Consider the following 17638-nt stretch of genomic DNA (forward strand, 5'->3'; position numbering starts at 1 on the left):
TTTTTGCTTTAAATGATTGTAGGCCAACAGGTTTTTCTTTCAGAACTTTAACATGTCACCTTACTGTCTTCTAGGCTGTGTTGTTTCTAATAAGAAATCTGCTGTCATCTTGATCTTTGTGTTTCTGTGCATGTCTTCTTTTTCTGCCTGCTTTTAAGATTTTATCACTGATTTGGCCGGGCGCGGTGGCTCACGCCTGTAATCCCAGCACTTTGGGAGGCCGAGGAGGGTGGATCACGAGGTCAGGAGATCGAGACCATCCTGGCTAACACGGTGAAACCCCGTCTCTACTAAAAATACAAAAAATTAGCCGGGCCTGGTGGTGGGCGCCTGTAGTCCCAGCTACTGGGAGGCTGAGGCAGGAGAATGGCGTGAACCCGGGAGGCGGAGCTTGCAGTGAGCCGAGATCGCGCCACTGCACTCCAGCCTGGGCGACAAAGTGAGACTCCGTCTCAAAAAAAAAAAAAAAAAAAAAAAAGATTTTATCACTGATTTTAAGCAATTCAATTCCAATGTGACTTGGAGTTGTATTCTTTGTATTTCTGATGCTTGCAGTTCATTGAGCTACTTGGATTTGTGGGTTTATAGTTTTCATCCATCCGGGAAACTTTCCCCATTGTTTCTTCAGATGTTTTGTGTGTTCCCCCATGTATTACGGTGTATGAGGTTGTTCCACAGCTTACTGATGATTTGCACTTTTTTTTCTGGTATTTTTTCATTCTGTGTTTTAGTTCAGAATGTTTCTTTTTTTTTTTTTTTGAGACAGAGTCTCGCTCTGTCGCCCAGGCTGGAGTGCAGTGGCGCGATCCTGGCTCACTGCAAGTTCCACCGCCTCCCGGGTTCAAGCCATTCTCCTGCCTCAGCCTCCCTAGAAGCTGGGACTACAGGCGCCCGCCACCACACCCGGCTAATTTTTTTGTATTTTTAGTAGAGACGGGGTTTCACCGTGTTCGCCAGGATGGTCTTGATCTCGTGACCTCGTGATCTGCCCACCTCGGCGTCCCAAAGTGCTGGGATTACAGGCTTGAGCCACCGCGCCCGGCCTTAGTTCAGAATGTTTTGATTGTTATGTCTTCACGTCACTAATCTTTGCTACTACAAAATCTAACCTGTTAATGTTCTGCAGTGTATTTTTCATCTTAAGTGTTACAGTTTTTATCTCTAGGTAATAGGTTCGTAAAGGGCCAGGCATTCAATGTTTTCAGCTTTGCAGGCCATATAGTCTCTCCTGCAGCCACTCAGCTCTGCTGCTGTAGCTTGAAAGCAGCCATAGACAATACATATTTGTGGCTGTGTTCTGATAAAACTTGATTTTAAAAACAGACGGGGGCCGGGCACAGTGGTACGTGCCTGTAATCCTGGCACTTTGGGAGGCCGAAGCAGGCAGATCACTTGAGGGCAGGAGTTCAAGACCAGCCTGGCCAACATTGCAAAACCCTGTCTCTACTAAAAATATAAAAATTAGCTAGGCATGGTGGCACATGCTTGTAGTTCCAGCTACTCAGGAGGCTGAGGGACGAGAATTGCTTGAATCCGGAAGGTGAAGGTTGCAGTGAGCTGAGATCGCACCACTGGCACGCCAGCCTGGGTGACAGAGTGAGACTGTGTCTCAAAAATAAATAAATAAATACATTCATAAAATAAACAAATGGGAAGAGATTGATCTGGCCCGTGGGCTGTGGTTTGCTGACCTACTGCCACTTCCTCAATGGCCTCTCACCCTTTGGTTCCACAGAGCTGCGGTGCAACCCTGGGCAGTTTGCCTGTCGCAGCGGCACCATCCAGTGTATCCCCCTTCCCTGGCAGTGTGACGGCTGGGCAACTTGCGAGGATGAGAGTGACGAAGCCAACTGTCCAGGTGAGTATGTTGCGTAGGCCGGGTACACACCACCTTGTCTCTTTGTTGTAGCTGGGTGACTGTGCCTCTTGTGAGGGGTGGAGGTGTGTGCTGTCTTAACATATTGGAAAGTTAGTTTGAGCCGACCCCTTCCTCTCTCTCTCTCTTTCTATCTTTTTAAAAAATAGGTGCCCAACCTAGGCAGATCCCAGAACTTACAAGATGGCAGGACTGTGGGGAGGCCTGTGAGATGCCCAGGAGGCCACACTTAAGGAGGCGCTGCACTCCCTGGACTTGCATGGTCTTGAGTGTGAACCCCTCCTGAGGGGTGGCACCCTGGCTGCCTCTGACCTTATCCCCATCCTGGCTCTGGATGTGGCTGCCTCTTGATCCCGAGTGTGCTCTTTTAGACTGACCTTGGCACGCCCTCCCCTCCTGCTCACTTATTCACCTGGAACTTTGCACTTGTGGGTTCTCTCCTGGCCATATGTAGCCTCCTAAAGATGTATGTAAAGGCCACAAAAAGGCTAAATCAGAGAACCAGGTTCTTTAGCCCCAGCACCCTCAAGGAATACAGGGTACCCCATGAGTAACAATGTTCACTGGATCCGTTGTTCTCAACTTGTGTTGGGTGGGAGGTGTAGTGAGTACTTATGCATGTGTGTGTGAATGTGTGAGACATACATATACATGTATCCACGAATTTGTTTTTAAGAGTAGGTGGTGCTGATAAAGCCACTAAGGGGAGAGTGTGTCTTACACCAGCTTGAGAATCACAGGCCTAAATGCTTTGGTCAGGCATGCAAACTCCTTCACAAACTGCTTTGCCAGCCTGATTTATCACTACTTCCCCTTCAGTGGCTCAGCTGGGCTGTTGTTTCCTGTACCCACCCCCATTAATAATCTGCTAGATGCGTGCTTCCTTTATGTTTTCCTGGAATTCCCTTGTTCTGTTTCTGCATAGACAAGCCCTGCTGTCCTTCAGGCTGTAGCTCAGATGCTACCACAGTGGGAGAATGTCTGTGGTCCCTCCTTTTATAGATTGGCTTCTTCCAGTCCCCCACTCGTCCCTCTCTTACAGCATCAGAACCATTGGTAATTCTCACCATGCCTGGTGCCCAGGCTTGATTTTTCCATCCAGACTATGAGATCCCAGAGGGCAGAGACCTTTCTCCTTCCTTAGTGGGACTTGGCCTAGGACATGAACGGTGTGCCATAATTCCTGTAGGCTTAGTACTGAAGGAAAACTAATTCATTCCAACCAGGGTATTAGGTAGGGCATTAGGTGACATTTGAACTTGAAGGAGAATCACTTGAACCTGGGAGGTGGAGGTTGCAGTGAGCTGAGATCATGCCAGTGCACTCCAGCCTGGGCGACAGAGTGAGATTCTGTTTAAAAAAAAAAAAAGGCCGGGCGCGGTGGCTCAAGCCTGTAATCCCAGCACTTTGGGAGGCCGAGGCGGGCGGATCACGAGGTCAGGAGATCGAGACCATCCTGGCTAACATGGTGAAACCCCGTCACTACTAAAAATACAAAAAATCAGCCAGGTGTGGTAGCGGGCGCCTGTAGTCCCAGCTACTCGGGAGGCTGAGGCAGGAGAATGGCGTGAGCCCAGGAGGCGGAGCTTGCAGTAGGCCGAGATGGTGCCACTGCACTCCAGCCTGGGTGACAGAGCAAAGACTCCGTCTCAAAAAAAAAAAAAGAAAAGAAAAGAATGCTGTTTAGAGGGGGCCTCTCCTGATCATCCCTTCATCAGATTATGCATGTCTCCAGTGGAGGTGTTTGCCTTTCCAATTGGGGGTTTGGATGGTGTTGGCCCTGTCAGGAGCCTCTGGGACAGCCCTTTGACTGGGAGCCTCTCTGGTGGGTCTTTAGGGTCAAAACCCAGAGAAAGTGGATTCCCAGTCGGCTTCCCAGTGCTTGGGCTCCTTTGGTTGCTGGGTTCCCTGGTTGGTCAGCCTGGGGACGACCATGTGGTTATGAGTGGGAGCCTCCCCTTGTCTGACTCATAGAGTGAGACCTTATATCCAGCCTCTTGGAGAATTCCTGAAGAGAGAACCAGATGATTCTTGATTCACTTTCAAATGGAAGCAGAGCTTATTTGCTGTTCTCCAAGTGCCATTTGGCTTTGCTTTTGTGGTTGTTTGTAATAACTGTCCTGGTACGCACACTGAACATAATAGTATCCACTCTCATAGTTGCCGCCTTGTTCATTTTTCCACGCTCTGAAGACTTGTTGAAGGCAAGGTTTGATTTCCCTTTTTGACCACATGGCCTGGCATGGAGGAGGCATCAGCTTTGCACTTGAGTATTGGCTTGAAGTTACATTGGTTGCTATATGTTTTCCCTAGACAGAAAAATAAAATCTCTCATAGAAGCCGAGAGTTATGAGTGGTGGCCTGCACCAGGACTGAGCAGTGAAGGCATGACAATGAGGACCCGTGTGTGCAAGCCCGTTGAGACCCGGTAGGGCCTAGGAGTGTTCCAGGTGGGCTGAGGAGGCCACTGCCCTGGCAAGGCTCACTCTGCTTCCCCTTGACTCATGGTCCTATGATTGTCCTTGTATAGTGCTGTGTCACAGTCTGGAGGGTGAGCAGATTTATTTATTTTTTTTTTTTTGAGACGGAGTCTCGCTCTGTCGCCTAGGCTGGAGTACAGTGTTGCGATCTTGGCTTACTACAAGCTCCGCCTCCCGGGTTCATGCCATTCTCCTGCCTCAGCCTCCCGAGTAGCTGGGATTACAGGCACCTGCTATCACACCTGGCTTTTTTTTTTTGTATTTTTAGTAGAGATGGGGTTTCGCCGTGCTAGCCAGGATGGTCTCGATCTCCTGACCTCATGATCCACCCGCCTTGGCTTCCCAAAGTGCTGGGATTACAGGCATGAGTCACTGTGCCCGGCCAAGCAGATTGATTTCTAATTGTTCTTAAAGTTGAGATTCTGAGCAAATTAAGTCATTAAAATGTACAAAGAAAATGTAATACATATTTTCTTCCCTGAATTAATAACTGCTAACATCTTGTGATTTTTTTTCTAGTTTATTTTAAAAGAAATTTTTAAAAAATCATGGATATAGAGTCAGGTCTCCATTGACACTCTCCCTTCCCCCAACCCTCTCCCCCTGCAAAAAAAGGAAACTCTGTGTTGGTGGGGGGAGTAGAGAGTTAGCTAATAACCACATTTGCTCAAAAGCTGTGACCTTCCTTTGTATGAGGAGAGTTTTAGTAACCCTTTGGGAAGCCCTGGCCATGCTCAGTCAGGTTGCTTTTGAGCGCAGACTTCAGGACTTCTGGAGTTACCATGTGAGGTTACTTCATTGCCCTGCTAAAAGCCTACTAAAAAGGAATATAAAAAATGTAAAACCAAAGGGGATGAAAAAAGGGGAGAGATGTAACAGTAGATCAGTAATTTCTGCATGTTTTTGAAAAGAGGGAAATGGCATGTTAGGTACAACCTGGGCATTCAGTACCTTCCTGCTCCCTTCTGGGCTTGTCCCTGGGTTTCAGAGGCTGGAATACTGGAGCAGTAGCACTCAGAACCCTCTGGCAGCAGGCTTCTGTGTGTCATTTGCTCTATCACATGTGTCTTGGGAAATGTGGCAAGTGGAAAGGAGGTGGAACCTTTCTTCCTCAGGCCATAGTGTATGTGGGGGGATGTGCCTGAGGGCTTAGATTTTGTGGTGACTTTTTGCAGTGGCTTCTGCCTTCCCCCACTGGCCAGCTGTCTCAGGGCTGCAGAGCAGCTGCATTATTGGCAGCAGATTTTTGCAGTTTCTTAACCTATAGATGGCAGTGGTAGCTGCCTGACTCTTGACGATGACTGTAGGAATTAGATGGAAGAGTTAGCCCACTTTACTTTTGCTCACACTATATAGCCTTGCCAGTTGTTTTGAAAGCACCTATTTTCTATATTAAACCCTTTGAGTTTGAAATGCCTTAGCATGGTTTCTGTTTTCCCAATAGAACCGTCTTTGATATAAACGATTAACAAAAGATGTGTAAAATTTTTGAGGGAGAAAAATTTGCAATTTTATTAAGAGACATTAAAGAAGACAAATAATCCCAGAACTTTGGGAGGCCAAAGCGGATGGATCACGAGGTCAGGAGATTGAGACCATCCTGGCTAACACGGTGAAACCCCGTCTCTACTAAAAATACAAAAAATTAGCCTGGCGTGGCGGCAGGCGCCTGTAGTCCCAGGTACTTGGGAGGCTGAGGCAGGAGAATGGTGTGAACCCGGGAGGTGGAGCTTGCAGTGAGCCGAGATCGCACCACTGCACTTCCGCCTGGGCGGCTCAGCGAGACTCCGTCTCAAAAAATAAATAAATAAATAAATAGAGGCAGAATGTTCTTGCCTAGGAAGACTGAATATTTTCAAAACTCATATTGTTCTGTGGATTCAGTGCCTCTTTAAACCTCCTTGAGTTTTTTTGTTTGTTTGTTTGTTTGTTTTTTTGAGACGGAGTCTCGCTCTGTCGCCCGGGCTGGAGTGCAGTGGCCGGATCTCAGCTCACTGCAAGCTCCGCCTCCGGGGTTTACGCCATTCTCCTGCCTCAGCCTCCCGAGTAGCTGGGACTACAGGCGCCCGCCATCTCACCCGGCTAGTTTTTTGTATTTTTTAGTAGAGACGGGGTTTCACTGTGTTCGCCAGGATGGTCTTGATCTCCTGACCTCGTGATCCACCCATCTCGGCCTCCCAAAGTGCTGGGATTACAGGCTTGAGCCACCGCGCCCGGCCAAAACCTCCTTGAGTTTTATGTGAAATGTGATAAGTTGATTCTAAAATGTTGAGGAGAATTAAGTCCTAGTATTGAGAGGTCATTGTGAAGAAGAATAAGGAGGGAGCACTTGCCTTGCCCGTATCAAGACTTACTTCAGAATTGGCTCAGGGAAATCCAAATTGGCCAGTGAGACAGAAGCTGTCAGAAACAGACCTAAGAAGTTTGAATTCCAGAGGTGGAATTCCTATCGCTGTGCAAAGGACAGACCCTTCAAACATAGTGCTGTGACATTCGGAGAAGGATGCAGTTGGATCCCTAACTCACAACATACGGGAAATTCAGTTTTGGGTAAATTATAGGAGACTATCTTTAAGACCTTGATAGGGAAGTATGCCTTTTTCTTTTCTTTCTTTTTTTTTTTTTTTGAGACAAGGTCTGGCTCTGTCACCCAGGCTGGAGTGCAGTGACACGTTCTTGGATCACTGCAACCTCTGCCTCCTGGGCTCAAGCCATCCTCCTACCTCAGTCTCTCGAGTAGCTAGGACTACAAGCCTGCACCACTATGCCTGGCTAATTTTTGCATTTTTCGTAGAATCAGGGTTTCGCCATGTTGCTCAGGCTGGGCTCTAACTCATGAGTTTAAGCAGTCTGCCTCCTTCAGCCTCCCAAAGTGCTCGGATTACAGGGGCATGAGCCACTGCACCCAGCCACCTTTTTCTTTTCTTTTTTCTTTCTTTCTTTTTTTTATTTTCTGGAGATGGAATTTCGCTCTGTTGCCCAGGCTAGAGTGTAGTAGTGCCATCTCAGCTCACTGCATCCTCCGCCCCCTGGGTTCAAGTGATTCTCCTGCCTCAGCCTCCCGAGTAACTGGGATTACAGGCATGCCACCACGCTCGTCTAATTTTTGTATTTTTAGTAGAAACAGGGTTTTGCCATGTTGGCCGGACTGGGCTCGAACCCCTGATCTCAGGTGATCTGCCTGCCTTGGCTTCCCACAGTGTTGGGATTACAGGTGCGTGAGCCACCATACCCAGCCTCTGGCCATGTTTTTCCTAATCGCAGAAAATGTTCACTTTAAAATAAAAATGACCGAATTTGCTAGATTAAAATTAAGGTCTCTTGTTTATTGCAAGACACCAATAGGCCATGTGCTTATGCCAGGAATCCCAGCACTTTGGGAGGCCGAGGTGGGCAGATTGCCAGAGCCCAAGAGTTCCATACTAGCCAGGGCAACTTGGTGAAATCCTGTCTCTATGAAATAAAAAGAAAAAATTAGCCAGCTGTGGTGGTACACACTTGTAGTCCCAGCTCCTCAGTAGGCTGAGGTGGGAAGAAACACCTGAGTCCCCGAGGTCAAGGCTGCAGTGAGCCGAGATTACACCACTGGACATCAGAGTGAGACCCTGTCTCTAAAAAAAAAAAAACCAAAACAAAACCCAAAACAAACAAAAAACACCAGTAAAGACTGTGAAAAGACAAGCCGAAGTAGGGAGAAGATATTTGCAACACTTACAGCCTGTAAAGGATAAGGATTCTAATTCAGTGTATATAAAGAACTCCTATAAAGCATTTCATAGATGGTGATTCAACATGGAAAAAGACATTTAACCTTGTTAGTATTCTAAGACTACATGCAGTGAGATATACCACTTTACAGATGCTTAGACTTTCAAAAATTAAGATGTTGGAGAGGATGTGGATAGTGTGGAAATTTTATGTGCTTCTTTACACCCACTCTAGAATAGAGACATTATCTTGCAAAGCTGAACATTCTTATTTTCTGTGATTCAGGATTTCTATTTAGGGAAACTCTGGAAAAATTCTTGCAGAATTGTTTGTACAGTTTTTCTAGAGTGAGTGTAAAGGAGCAGATAAAATTCCAAGCTATCCACATCCTCTCCAACACTTGGTTTTGCCAGATATCTTAATTTTTGCCGTTGATACAGGTCTTGGAAATAACCCTCATGTCTGTGCTCACATGATGGAATGTTATACACCAGCAACAGTAAGTAGGTGTTAGGTTTATGCAGCAACATGGATGAATCTTGAAAACAGAACATCATCTAAAAGCAAGTTGCTAAAAACGGCATATGGCACAATGTAGAGAAGCAAAACAGATCATTTTATTACTTATAGATACATACACATGTGGTAAACTAAAAGAAAAAAATAAGTGCAATGATACACAAAATTCTCGTTGCTGGTGGGGACACAGAGGGGAAGACTGGGAGAAGCAAAATGGAAGTTCATCTACAGATGACGCTCGGGTTCCTGAGTCAGGTGTGGGGAGGTCGCTCACAGCTATGCTTTCTTATTAGGCTTATGAATCTTACATATGTGCTACATACATTCTTTGAAATGTTTCACATATTATACAGCTTTTTTTCTTTCCAAAGAACAGCCAACAGGAGAGTTACAACTGACTTGGCATAGCAGAGCAGCTGCAACCATGGGCCTGCTTGAGTGAGAACAACAAGAAATGAGCAGTTTGCCCAGCAGCCCCCCAGAAAGACTCAGTTCTTGAAGGCTCTGAGTGCCAAGGGTGGCAGGCATCAGGCATGGGCATGGGAGTGGGATAGGGATTGGTGGAATTCTCTCTTGGCACCCGCATTCCCTTCTTCACTTTCCATCACTGGGTGACTCCTGCTGCTACCAAAAGATGTGGGGTTTCATTTCTTTTTTTTTTTTTTGAGATAGAGTCTTGCTCTATTGCCCAAATGGAGTGCAGTGGTGAAACCACAGCTGACTGCAACCTCGAACTCCTGGACTCAAGTGATCCTCCCACCTCAGCCTCCTGAGTAGCTGACACTACAGGTGTGCACCACCATGCCCAGCTAATTTTTAAATTTTTTGTAGAGACGAGGTCTCGCCCTGTTGCCGAGGCTGGTCGTGAACTCCAGGGCTCTAGCAATCCTGCCCTCAGCCTCCCAAAATACTGGGATTACAGGCATGAGCCACTGTGCCCTGCAGGAGTTGATTTTCTAGACCAACACTGTCCAGTGTAGTAGCCGTGAGTCACATGTGGCTGTTTTGAAGGAAGATGTGCAGCAGGTGTAAAATACACACCAAATAGGAAAGACCTAGTACAAAAAAAGAATGTAAAACATCCCATGAATACTTCTTTATATTGATTCCATGTTGCAATAATAGTATTTTGAATATGTTGGGTTAAATAAAGTATTAAAATTAATTTCATGTTTGTTTCTACTTGTTGACATGTGGTTTGCATTGTGTTTCTATTAGATAGCACTAATAGAAAAGTCTGTAAAATAAGTGACACCAGGTACAACAGAGGGGAGTCGTGGAGGTTGAAAATAGAGGAATTAAGAGAAATTCTCGATAGTGACAAGTAGGACGCTCAGGCCTATCTTCTGCCCTGCCCCCCAGATGTCAGCAGCCAGGTGTTTTCCCAGACAGGAGATTGGAGGAGTCTTTCCTGGAGACACTGGCACTTCACCGAAGAGGTAGAAAAGGTGTCAACATAATGGAAGATTTCCAAGTGAAAGACTAGCTCTCCCACCGTGGTCCCTGACAAGCGTCTGGCCCACTAGTGCTCACAGAGCCTCTGGCTAGCTGGGTCACCTTCCTCTTATGATGAAAGACAACCAGTGCTGACCAGATCTAGAAGAAAACATCCACTATGGATATTCACCAGACTCTGAACAAAGCACCCCACCTGAAGGGCCAGAGCAAAGTGGCCTGAGGCAGTCAACTCTGCTATATGTCATATCGTGGTTAAATGTGGGGGCTTGGAACCAGGGACTAGGGCTGCTCCCCTGCTTTTACCACTTAGTGGTTGTGATCCTTTGGGCAAATTACATCCATAAAATGGAGAAAATAATAGTGCCCATCACTTGGGGTTGTTGTGAGGATTAAATTACATGCTGCATGTAAAGGAGTTAGACAAGAACGTAGCACACAGTAATCCCTCAATTAGCAGTTATTTTATTGATGTAATAAAACTTTAAAAAATTTTTTCTGACATTGGTAAAATGGCAGTCTAGGAAGCTCCAGGCTCTCGTTCCACCATAGAAACGTTAATAAGCAACTAGGGACTAGACGAAATCACTTTATAGAAGCTCTGGAAAACAGTCCGAGGTCTATACCAGCTAAGAAAATGCCTAATAAAGAAAAAGCCACATTCAAAATACAGATTGAGTATCCCTTAACTGAAATGGTTGGGACCAGTGTTTTGGATTTTGGTTTTTTTTCTGATTTTGGAATATTTGCATTATACTTACCAGTTGAACACCCCCAATACGAAATGCTCCAATGAGCATTTCCTTTGAGTACAACGTTGGCACTCAGAAGTTTTGGATTTTGGGCTGGGCTCATACCTATCATCTCAGTGCTTTGGGAGTTCAAGGTGGGAGGATTCCTTGATGTGAGGATTATAAGAGAATACTGCTAAGAACTATACATGAACAAATTGCTTAACCTAAATGAAGCGGACACATTCCTGGAAACATACAACCTGCCAAGACTGAATCATGAAGAAATAGAAAATCTGAATAGGACTATAATTAATAAAGAGATTGAATCAGTAATCAAAAACCTCTGAACAAAGAAAAGTCCTGAACCACATGGCTTCACTGCTGAATTCTCCAGACATTTAAAGAATTAGCACCAGTCCTTCTCAAGTGAATTCATTCTGTGACTCTAACATGCCCTGATACCAAAGCCAGACAATAATACTACTAGAAAATTACAGACCAGTATCCTTTGTGAATATTGATACAAAATCCCCAGCAAAATACTAGCAAAACTAAGTTTCACAGTCTTTCAAAAGGCTGGGACCAAGTGTAATGCAAGGATGTCTCAGCAAACTAAAAGCAATCAGTGGTCAAAGACTGAAAGCTTTTTCTCTAAGATCAGAGACAAGACAAGGATGTCTGCTTTCACCACTTTTATTCATCATAGTATTGGGAGTTAATTGCCCACAGTAATTAATCAAGAAGAGAAAGCTATCAAAATTGGAAAGGGAAAAGTCAAGTTATCCCTGTTTGTATGTGTGATGACGTGATTTTATATGTAAAAACCTTAAAGATTTCACAGAAACATTGTTAGAACTAATAAATGAATGCAGCAAAATTGCAGGACACAAAGTCAAAACACAAAATCAGTTGTATTTATATTTATGTACACTAAGCAATCCGAAGAGGAAATTAAAAAAATAATTCCATTTACAGTAATAGTACAAAGAATAAAATACAGATATACCTCACCTTATAACAGATTTGTCTTAAACCTATTGTAAAGTCGAAAAATGTTTTAGTCAAACTATCATAAGTTGGGGGTCTGTCTGTACTTAAGAATATACTTGGCCGGGCATGGTGGCTCACGCCTGTAATCTCAGCACTTTGGGAGGCCGAGGCGGGTGGATCACCTGAGGTCTGGAGTTCGAGACAAGCCTGGCTAACACAGTGAAAGCTCGTCTCTACTGAAAATACAAAAAATTAGCCGGGTGTGGTGGCGGGCGCCTGTAGTCCCAGCTACTCGGGAGGCTGAGGCAGGAGAATGGTGTGAACCCAGGAGGCGGAGCTTGCAGTGAGCTGAGATCGTGCCACCGCACTCCAGTCTGGGCGACAAAGCGAGAGTCTGTCTCAAAAACAAAAGAAAAAAAAGGAATATACTTAAGTACAGATGAAAAACTTAAACACTGACAACTGCAAAATGTTAAAAGAAATTAAAGAAGACACTGGGTGCGGTGGCTCACACCTGTAATCCCAGCATTTTGGGAGGCCAAGTCGGGTGGATCACTTGAGGTCAGGAGTTTGGGACCAGCCTGGCCAACATGGCAAAAACTCATCTTGGCTAAAAATACAAAAATTAGCTGGGTGTGGTGAGGTGCCCCTGTAGTCCCAGCTACTCGGGAGGCTGAGGCAGGAGAATTGCTCAAACCCAGAAGGTGAAGATTATAGTAAGCTGAGATCGCACCACTGCACTCCATCCTGGGTGACAGAGTGAGACACTGTCTCAAAAAAAAAAAAAAAAAAAAAGACAAAAATAAATGGAGAGACGTTCCATGCTCATGGACTGCAAGATGTAAGATGTGACTATTACCTAAAGCAGTCTACAGATTCAATCCCTATTAAAATGCCAACAAGTTGTTTTTTTTTTTTTTTTGCTGAAATAGAAAAATTTATCCTAACGTTCATAGAATCTCAGCAGACTCCAAAGAGCCAGAACAGTCTTGAAGAAGAATAAATGTGAAAACCTCATAATTCCTGACTTTAAACCTTTAACTACAAAACTGCGGTAATCAAAACATTGTAGTACTGGTATAAAGACAGACATATAGACCAATGGAATAGAATACAGAGCCTTAGAAATGAGTCCTTGCATACAGTGGTCAAATTATTTTTCACAAGGATGCCAGTACCATTCAGGGAGGAAAAAAGTGTCTTTTCAGAGTGAATGGTGCTAGGAAAACTGGACATACACATCAAAAGAATAAAGTTAGACCCTTAGCTAATGATACACAAAACTTAACCCAAAATGGATCAGACTTAAGACCTTAAACCATAAAATTCCTAGAAAAACAGAATAAAGTCTTCATGACATTGAATTTGGCAATGATTTCTTACATAAGACACTAAAATCACAGGCAACAAAAGAAACAATAGATAAATTAGGCTACATCAAGATTTAAAACTTCTATTAATTAAAAGAAACATTCAACAGAGTGAAAAGGCAGCCTACAAAATGGAAAACATTTGAAACTCATATCTGGTAAGGGTTAATATTTAAAATACAAAAAGAACTCCCACAGCTCAATAATAATAAACATCCTGGTTAAAAAATGTGCAAAGGACTTGAGTAGACATTTCTCCAAAGAAGTTAAACAAATGACTGATAAGCACATGAAAACATGCCCAACATCACTAATAATTAGAGCAATGCAAATCCAAACAGAGTAAAACATCTCACAGCCATTAGATGTCTGCTGTCGAACAGAAAATGACAAGTGTTGATGAGGATTTAGAGAAAGTGGAATCCCTCTGCAGTTTTGTTAGGAATGAGAACTGGTGCAGCTACTAAAACAGTCTGACAGTGCCACCCAAATTAAAAGTAGAATTACCCGGCCGGGTGTGGTGGCTCACGCTTGTAATCCCAACACTTTGGTAGGCCAAGGTGGGCAAATCAGGATGTCAGGAGATCGAGACCATCCTGGCTAACACGGTGAAACCCCGTCTCTACTAAAAATACAAAAATTAGCCAGGTGTCATGGCGCACACCTGTAATCTCAACTACTGGGGAGTCTGAGGCAGGAGAATTACTTGAACCCGGGAGACAAAGGTTGCAGTGAGCTGAGATCACACCACTGCACTCCAGCCTGGGCGACAGAGCGAGACTGTGTCTCAAAAAATAAAATAAAATAAAATAAAATAATTACCATACGACTTAGCAGTTTGACTCAAAAGAATTGGAAGCAGGAACTTGAAGAGAGATTTATACGCCTGAGTTCATAGCAGCATTACCCATAGTAGCCAAAAGGTGCAAGTAACTCAAGTGTCCATCCACAGATGAATGGATCAACAAAAAGATAGTCTGTCCATCCAGTGGAAGGAATATATGGTTTACCTTAAAAAGGAAGGAATTCTGACACATGCTACAGCATGGATGGACTTTGAGGACATTATGCTCAGTGAAATAAGCCAGTCACAAAATAACAAATACTGTATGTTTCTATTTAGATGTGCTGTCAAGATATTCAAATGCAAATATACAGGAAGTAGAATTGTGGTTGCCAGGGGCTGGGAGGAGAGAAAAATCGGGAGGTAATGTTTAACGGATACAATGTTTGGTAAGATGAAAAGAAGTTGTGGAGATGGATGGTGGTGATGGTTATGGAACTAATGTGAAGGTACTTAATAATGACACTTAACTGTATACTCTTTTTTCTTTTTTTTTTTTTTTGAGAGGGAGTCTCGCTCTGTCGCCCATGCTGGAGTACAGTGGCGCGATCTCAGCTCACTGCAAGCTCCACCTCCCAGGTTCACATCATTTTCCTGCCTCAGCCTCCCGAGTAGCTGGGACTATAGGCGCCCACCACCATGCCCAGCTAATTTTTTGTATTTTTAGTAGAGATGGGGTTTCACCACGTTACCCAGGATAGTCTTGATCTCCTGACCTCATGATCTGCCTGCCTTGGCCTCCCAAAGTGCTGGGATTATAGGCGTGAGCCACCACATCCAGCCCAACTGTGCACTCTTAAGTGGTTAAAAATGAGTTCAGAAAATCCAATATCTGATTAATACAAATTCCTTGAAAGAAAATAGAGGAGATGGAGTAGGAGGGAATTAGCAAAGAAGTTATGTAAGAAAATCTCCCAGAAATGAAAGATTGCAGCCTTGGACTGGAAGGGCCTAGCACAATAATTTAAAAGAGGCATGTACAAATTACCTCCTTGTGCAGTTGCGGAACATTGGTAATGCAGAGGACATCAAACCCTCTAGCGGGAAACCTGGGTCATAATAAAAGGATCAGGAATCAGAGCAGTAGACCCCTCAGCGGCAGCTCTGATGTGAAAAAAAGGTGGGGCGGGGCCACCCAGATCCAAAGAGGAACTGATTTTGATTGTCTACTTCCAATTTTTAGTTTTATCTTTATTCAAGTTACTTATGCATACAATTTGAATATTCAAATAGTTCTGTAAATCTTTTTTTTTTTAATGGCAAACCCAATGAACCCCTCTAATTTTCAAGGCAAACATTGTTTTAGCTGTTGCATTTGGTATTTATCTGCGTCTTTAAATTCCATGGTTTTAGGCCTTCTCTGCTGATTCTTCCCTAAGCCTGGTGGCTCAGTCTGGGCCCTGTGCTCTGTGAGGTCTTGCCTGCTTTCAGTGCTGCTGCTAGCTGGGCCACGCAGGAGCACTCCATTTTCTTTTTATTGGCACAACATTTTGTTTTCACTTTTTTTTTTTTTGTCTCACTCTGTGGCCCAGGCTGGAGTGCAGTGGTGTGATCTCAGCGCGCTGCAACCTCTGCCTCCCGGGTTCAAGCAATTCTTCTGCCTCAGCCTCCCGAGTAGTTGGGACTACAGGCGCCTGCCACCACGCCCAGCTAATTTTTGTATTTTTAGTAGAGACGGGGTTTCACCGTGTTGGCCAGGATGGTCTTGATCTCTTGACCTTGTGATCTGCCCACCTCAGGCCTCCCAAAGTGCTGGGATTACAGGCGTGAGCCACTGCGCCTGGCCTAATTCAAGATTTATTCAAGGATTACATAAGTATTTTATTGCCGTATTGCTTTGTTCTTTAATCTAGAAGTATTCCCAGCCCTCTTTTGCAGGGGGCGTGGGATGTCTTTCATGACATTGCCATATTTGAAGAGTCCAGGTCAGTTGTTCTGTAGAATGGCCTTCCATTTGGACTTGTCTCTTTCTTCATGATTAGCTTCAGGTGAGACTTTACTTTTTAGTTAGCAATACTATGTAAGTCATCAATTATCAAATCACGAGGCCCAAGGTCATTTTGTCTCATTATTGGTGATGTTATTTTTAATCACTGTTGTGAATATTTCTTTCCCTTTTTGTGACGAAAAGTAATTTGTGAATAAATAGTCTGTGGAGTGGTATTCCAGGTATTCTCCCTGATTCTGTTTCCTTGTTGAACTTGTTCTCCAGTGTGTTCCTGTGCTGGGGAAGCAGCAGCCTGGCACTCCAGTGGTGCTGGAGGCAGAAGGGGCACATATGCTCCGAGCTGCACAGGTCATGGGGCCTAGAGTCAGAACAGATGTGGCTCTGGGTGCTGCAGTGACCCCTGCACCACGTCCCCAGCTGGGCTGTGAGGTGGGGCTGCTAGGGCCCTGTGGCCCTGGTGGAAGTGGAGGAGGCCCCCCAGCACACCAAAGGCTGGCCCTCCACAGGAAGAGGGACATTCTCTACTGTCAGAGGCAGTCCTGAGAGGTCTGTAAGGGTTCTGTCCTGTGCTGTGCTCATTCCCCAGCCTGGCCCCCAGACTCTTCCCCAGGACACTGTCTGCCATCAGCATCATCTTGACAGCCAAGCTCTTCCCCTTCTTGCTGGCAAAGGCCTGTGTCTGTGCTGGCATTTTTCCATGGTGGGCCCAGAATGGGCATTGAATAATAATGGGGGTGAGGGGATGAATGTGAGCATTTATATATAAAGACACATGATGGAGAAAAGAAACGGCTCACAATCGCCACCTGAACCCAGAGGAGCCTGCTCAACAGAGTATTATCCTTTATCACCATTTGTCTTTCTGGTTATGTGTCTGAAATATTTCACCTGGTCTCCCACCCCAGGGGACAGATGGCTTCACTCAGTCAACATGTAACAACCTGGTCTTTGGCATCCATGTGAACTGGCAGCACTCTCCCTCTGTTACCTTTTCTTTCTCTTCCCTTTCCTCTGCCCTTAATTCATCTTGTCTTTCTGTGAGCAGTTTTACCAGGTACTGTGTTTGGCTTGGGGAAGAGGCCACGATACAAAGTGGAGCCACAGGTCTTACCCATTTAAGCAGAGGGAGATGTTGAATTTAAGTTCAGTGACATTCTCCAGCGACACCCAGGCCTGGCCTCAGGTTTGTCCCAGATGTGTCTGCCTTTGCCCCTTGCCAAAGCTGCTCCATCTGCCAGGAAGCCCCTCGGTTCTTTCTCAGCTTCCAGTCTCAGGTCCAGCTCCTCAGAAGCTCAGGTGGCTCTTCCCTTCTCCACTGCGTGCTGATGCCCCATCCCAGTGGCTGCATCCCTGCGAGCCCTGCCCTGCATCGGAGCTACCAGCGAGTCTGTGGGTCGGGTCTCCTGCCCAGAGTGTCGGGTGCTGCAGGTAGCATGGCTCAGGACATGGGACCAGTCCTGAAGAGCTGATGGTCCCCCAGTACTGCGTGTTTACAGCATCAAGCCTGTCATGGTGCCAGGTACTGTCCCACACTGAGGTCCTTAGGTTGTATTTTGGAGTGGTAAAATACCCCAAAGGCACCTCTACCAAAAAACACAAGCCTTGAAGATGCTTCTCCCTTTGAGGTCTTCACTTTGTGTTGAAGGTATCTTGGACACAGGTAGCGTATTTTGTATTTTAGTGATTCCCAGTCGAATAACAACCCATCCCCATC

At 45.1% G+C, this 17638-nt stretch overlaps 1 protein-coding gene across 12 annotated transcripts in view; it reads left to right on the forward strand.

Moving 5' to 3' along the window:
• Positions 1-17638, forward strand: part of DGCR2 (DiGeorge syndrome critical region gene 2) — an 82035-nt gene that overhangs the window by 32464 nt on the left and 31933 nt on the right. For 10 of the 12 annotated variants that reach the window (XR_006690100.3, XR_012419018.1, XR_012419019.1 and 7 more), the window contains one exon: positions 1736-1858. Coding sequence is in view for 8 of the 12 variants with exons in the window: in XM_045364030.3 (XP_045219965.2) it covers positions 1736-1858 (123 nt within the window). In the remaining 4 variants the exon portion in view is untranslated. Of the gene's footprint in view, positions 1-1735; positions 1859-17185; positions 17444-17638 lie in introns of those variants that run through there. The other 2 variants (XM_074004479.1, XM_065522512.2) reach the window with 2 other exon arrangements.

This window comes from Macaca fascicularis, chromosome 10 (genome assembly GCF_037993035.2).
Source record: "Macaca fascicularis isolate 582-1 chromosome 10, T2T-MFA8v1.1".
In the NCBI taxonomy this organism is placed as follows: domain Eukaryota; kingdom Metazoa; phylum Chordata; class Mammalia; order Primates; family Cercopithecidae; genus Macaca; species Macaca fascicularis.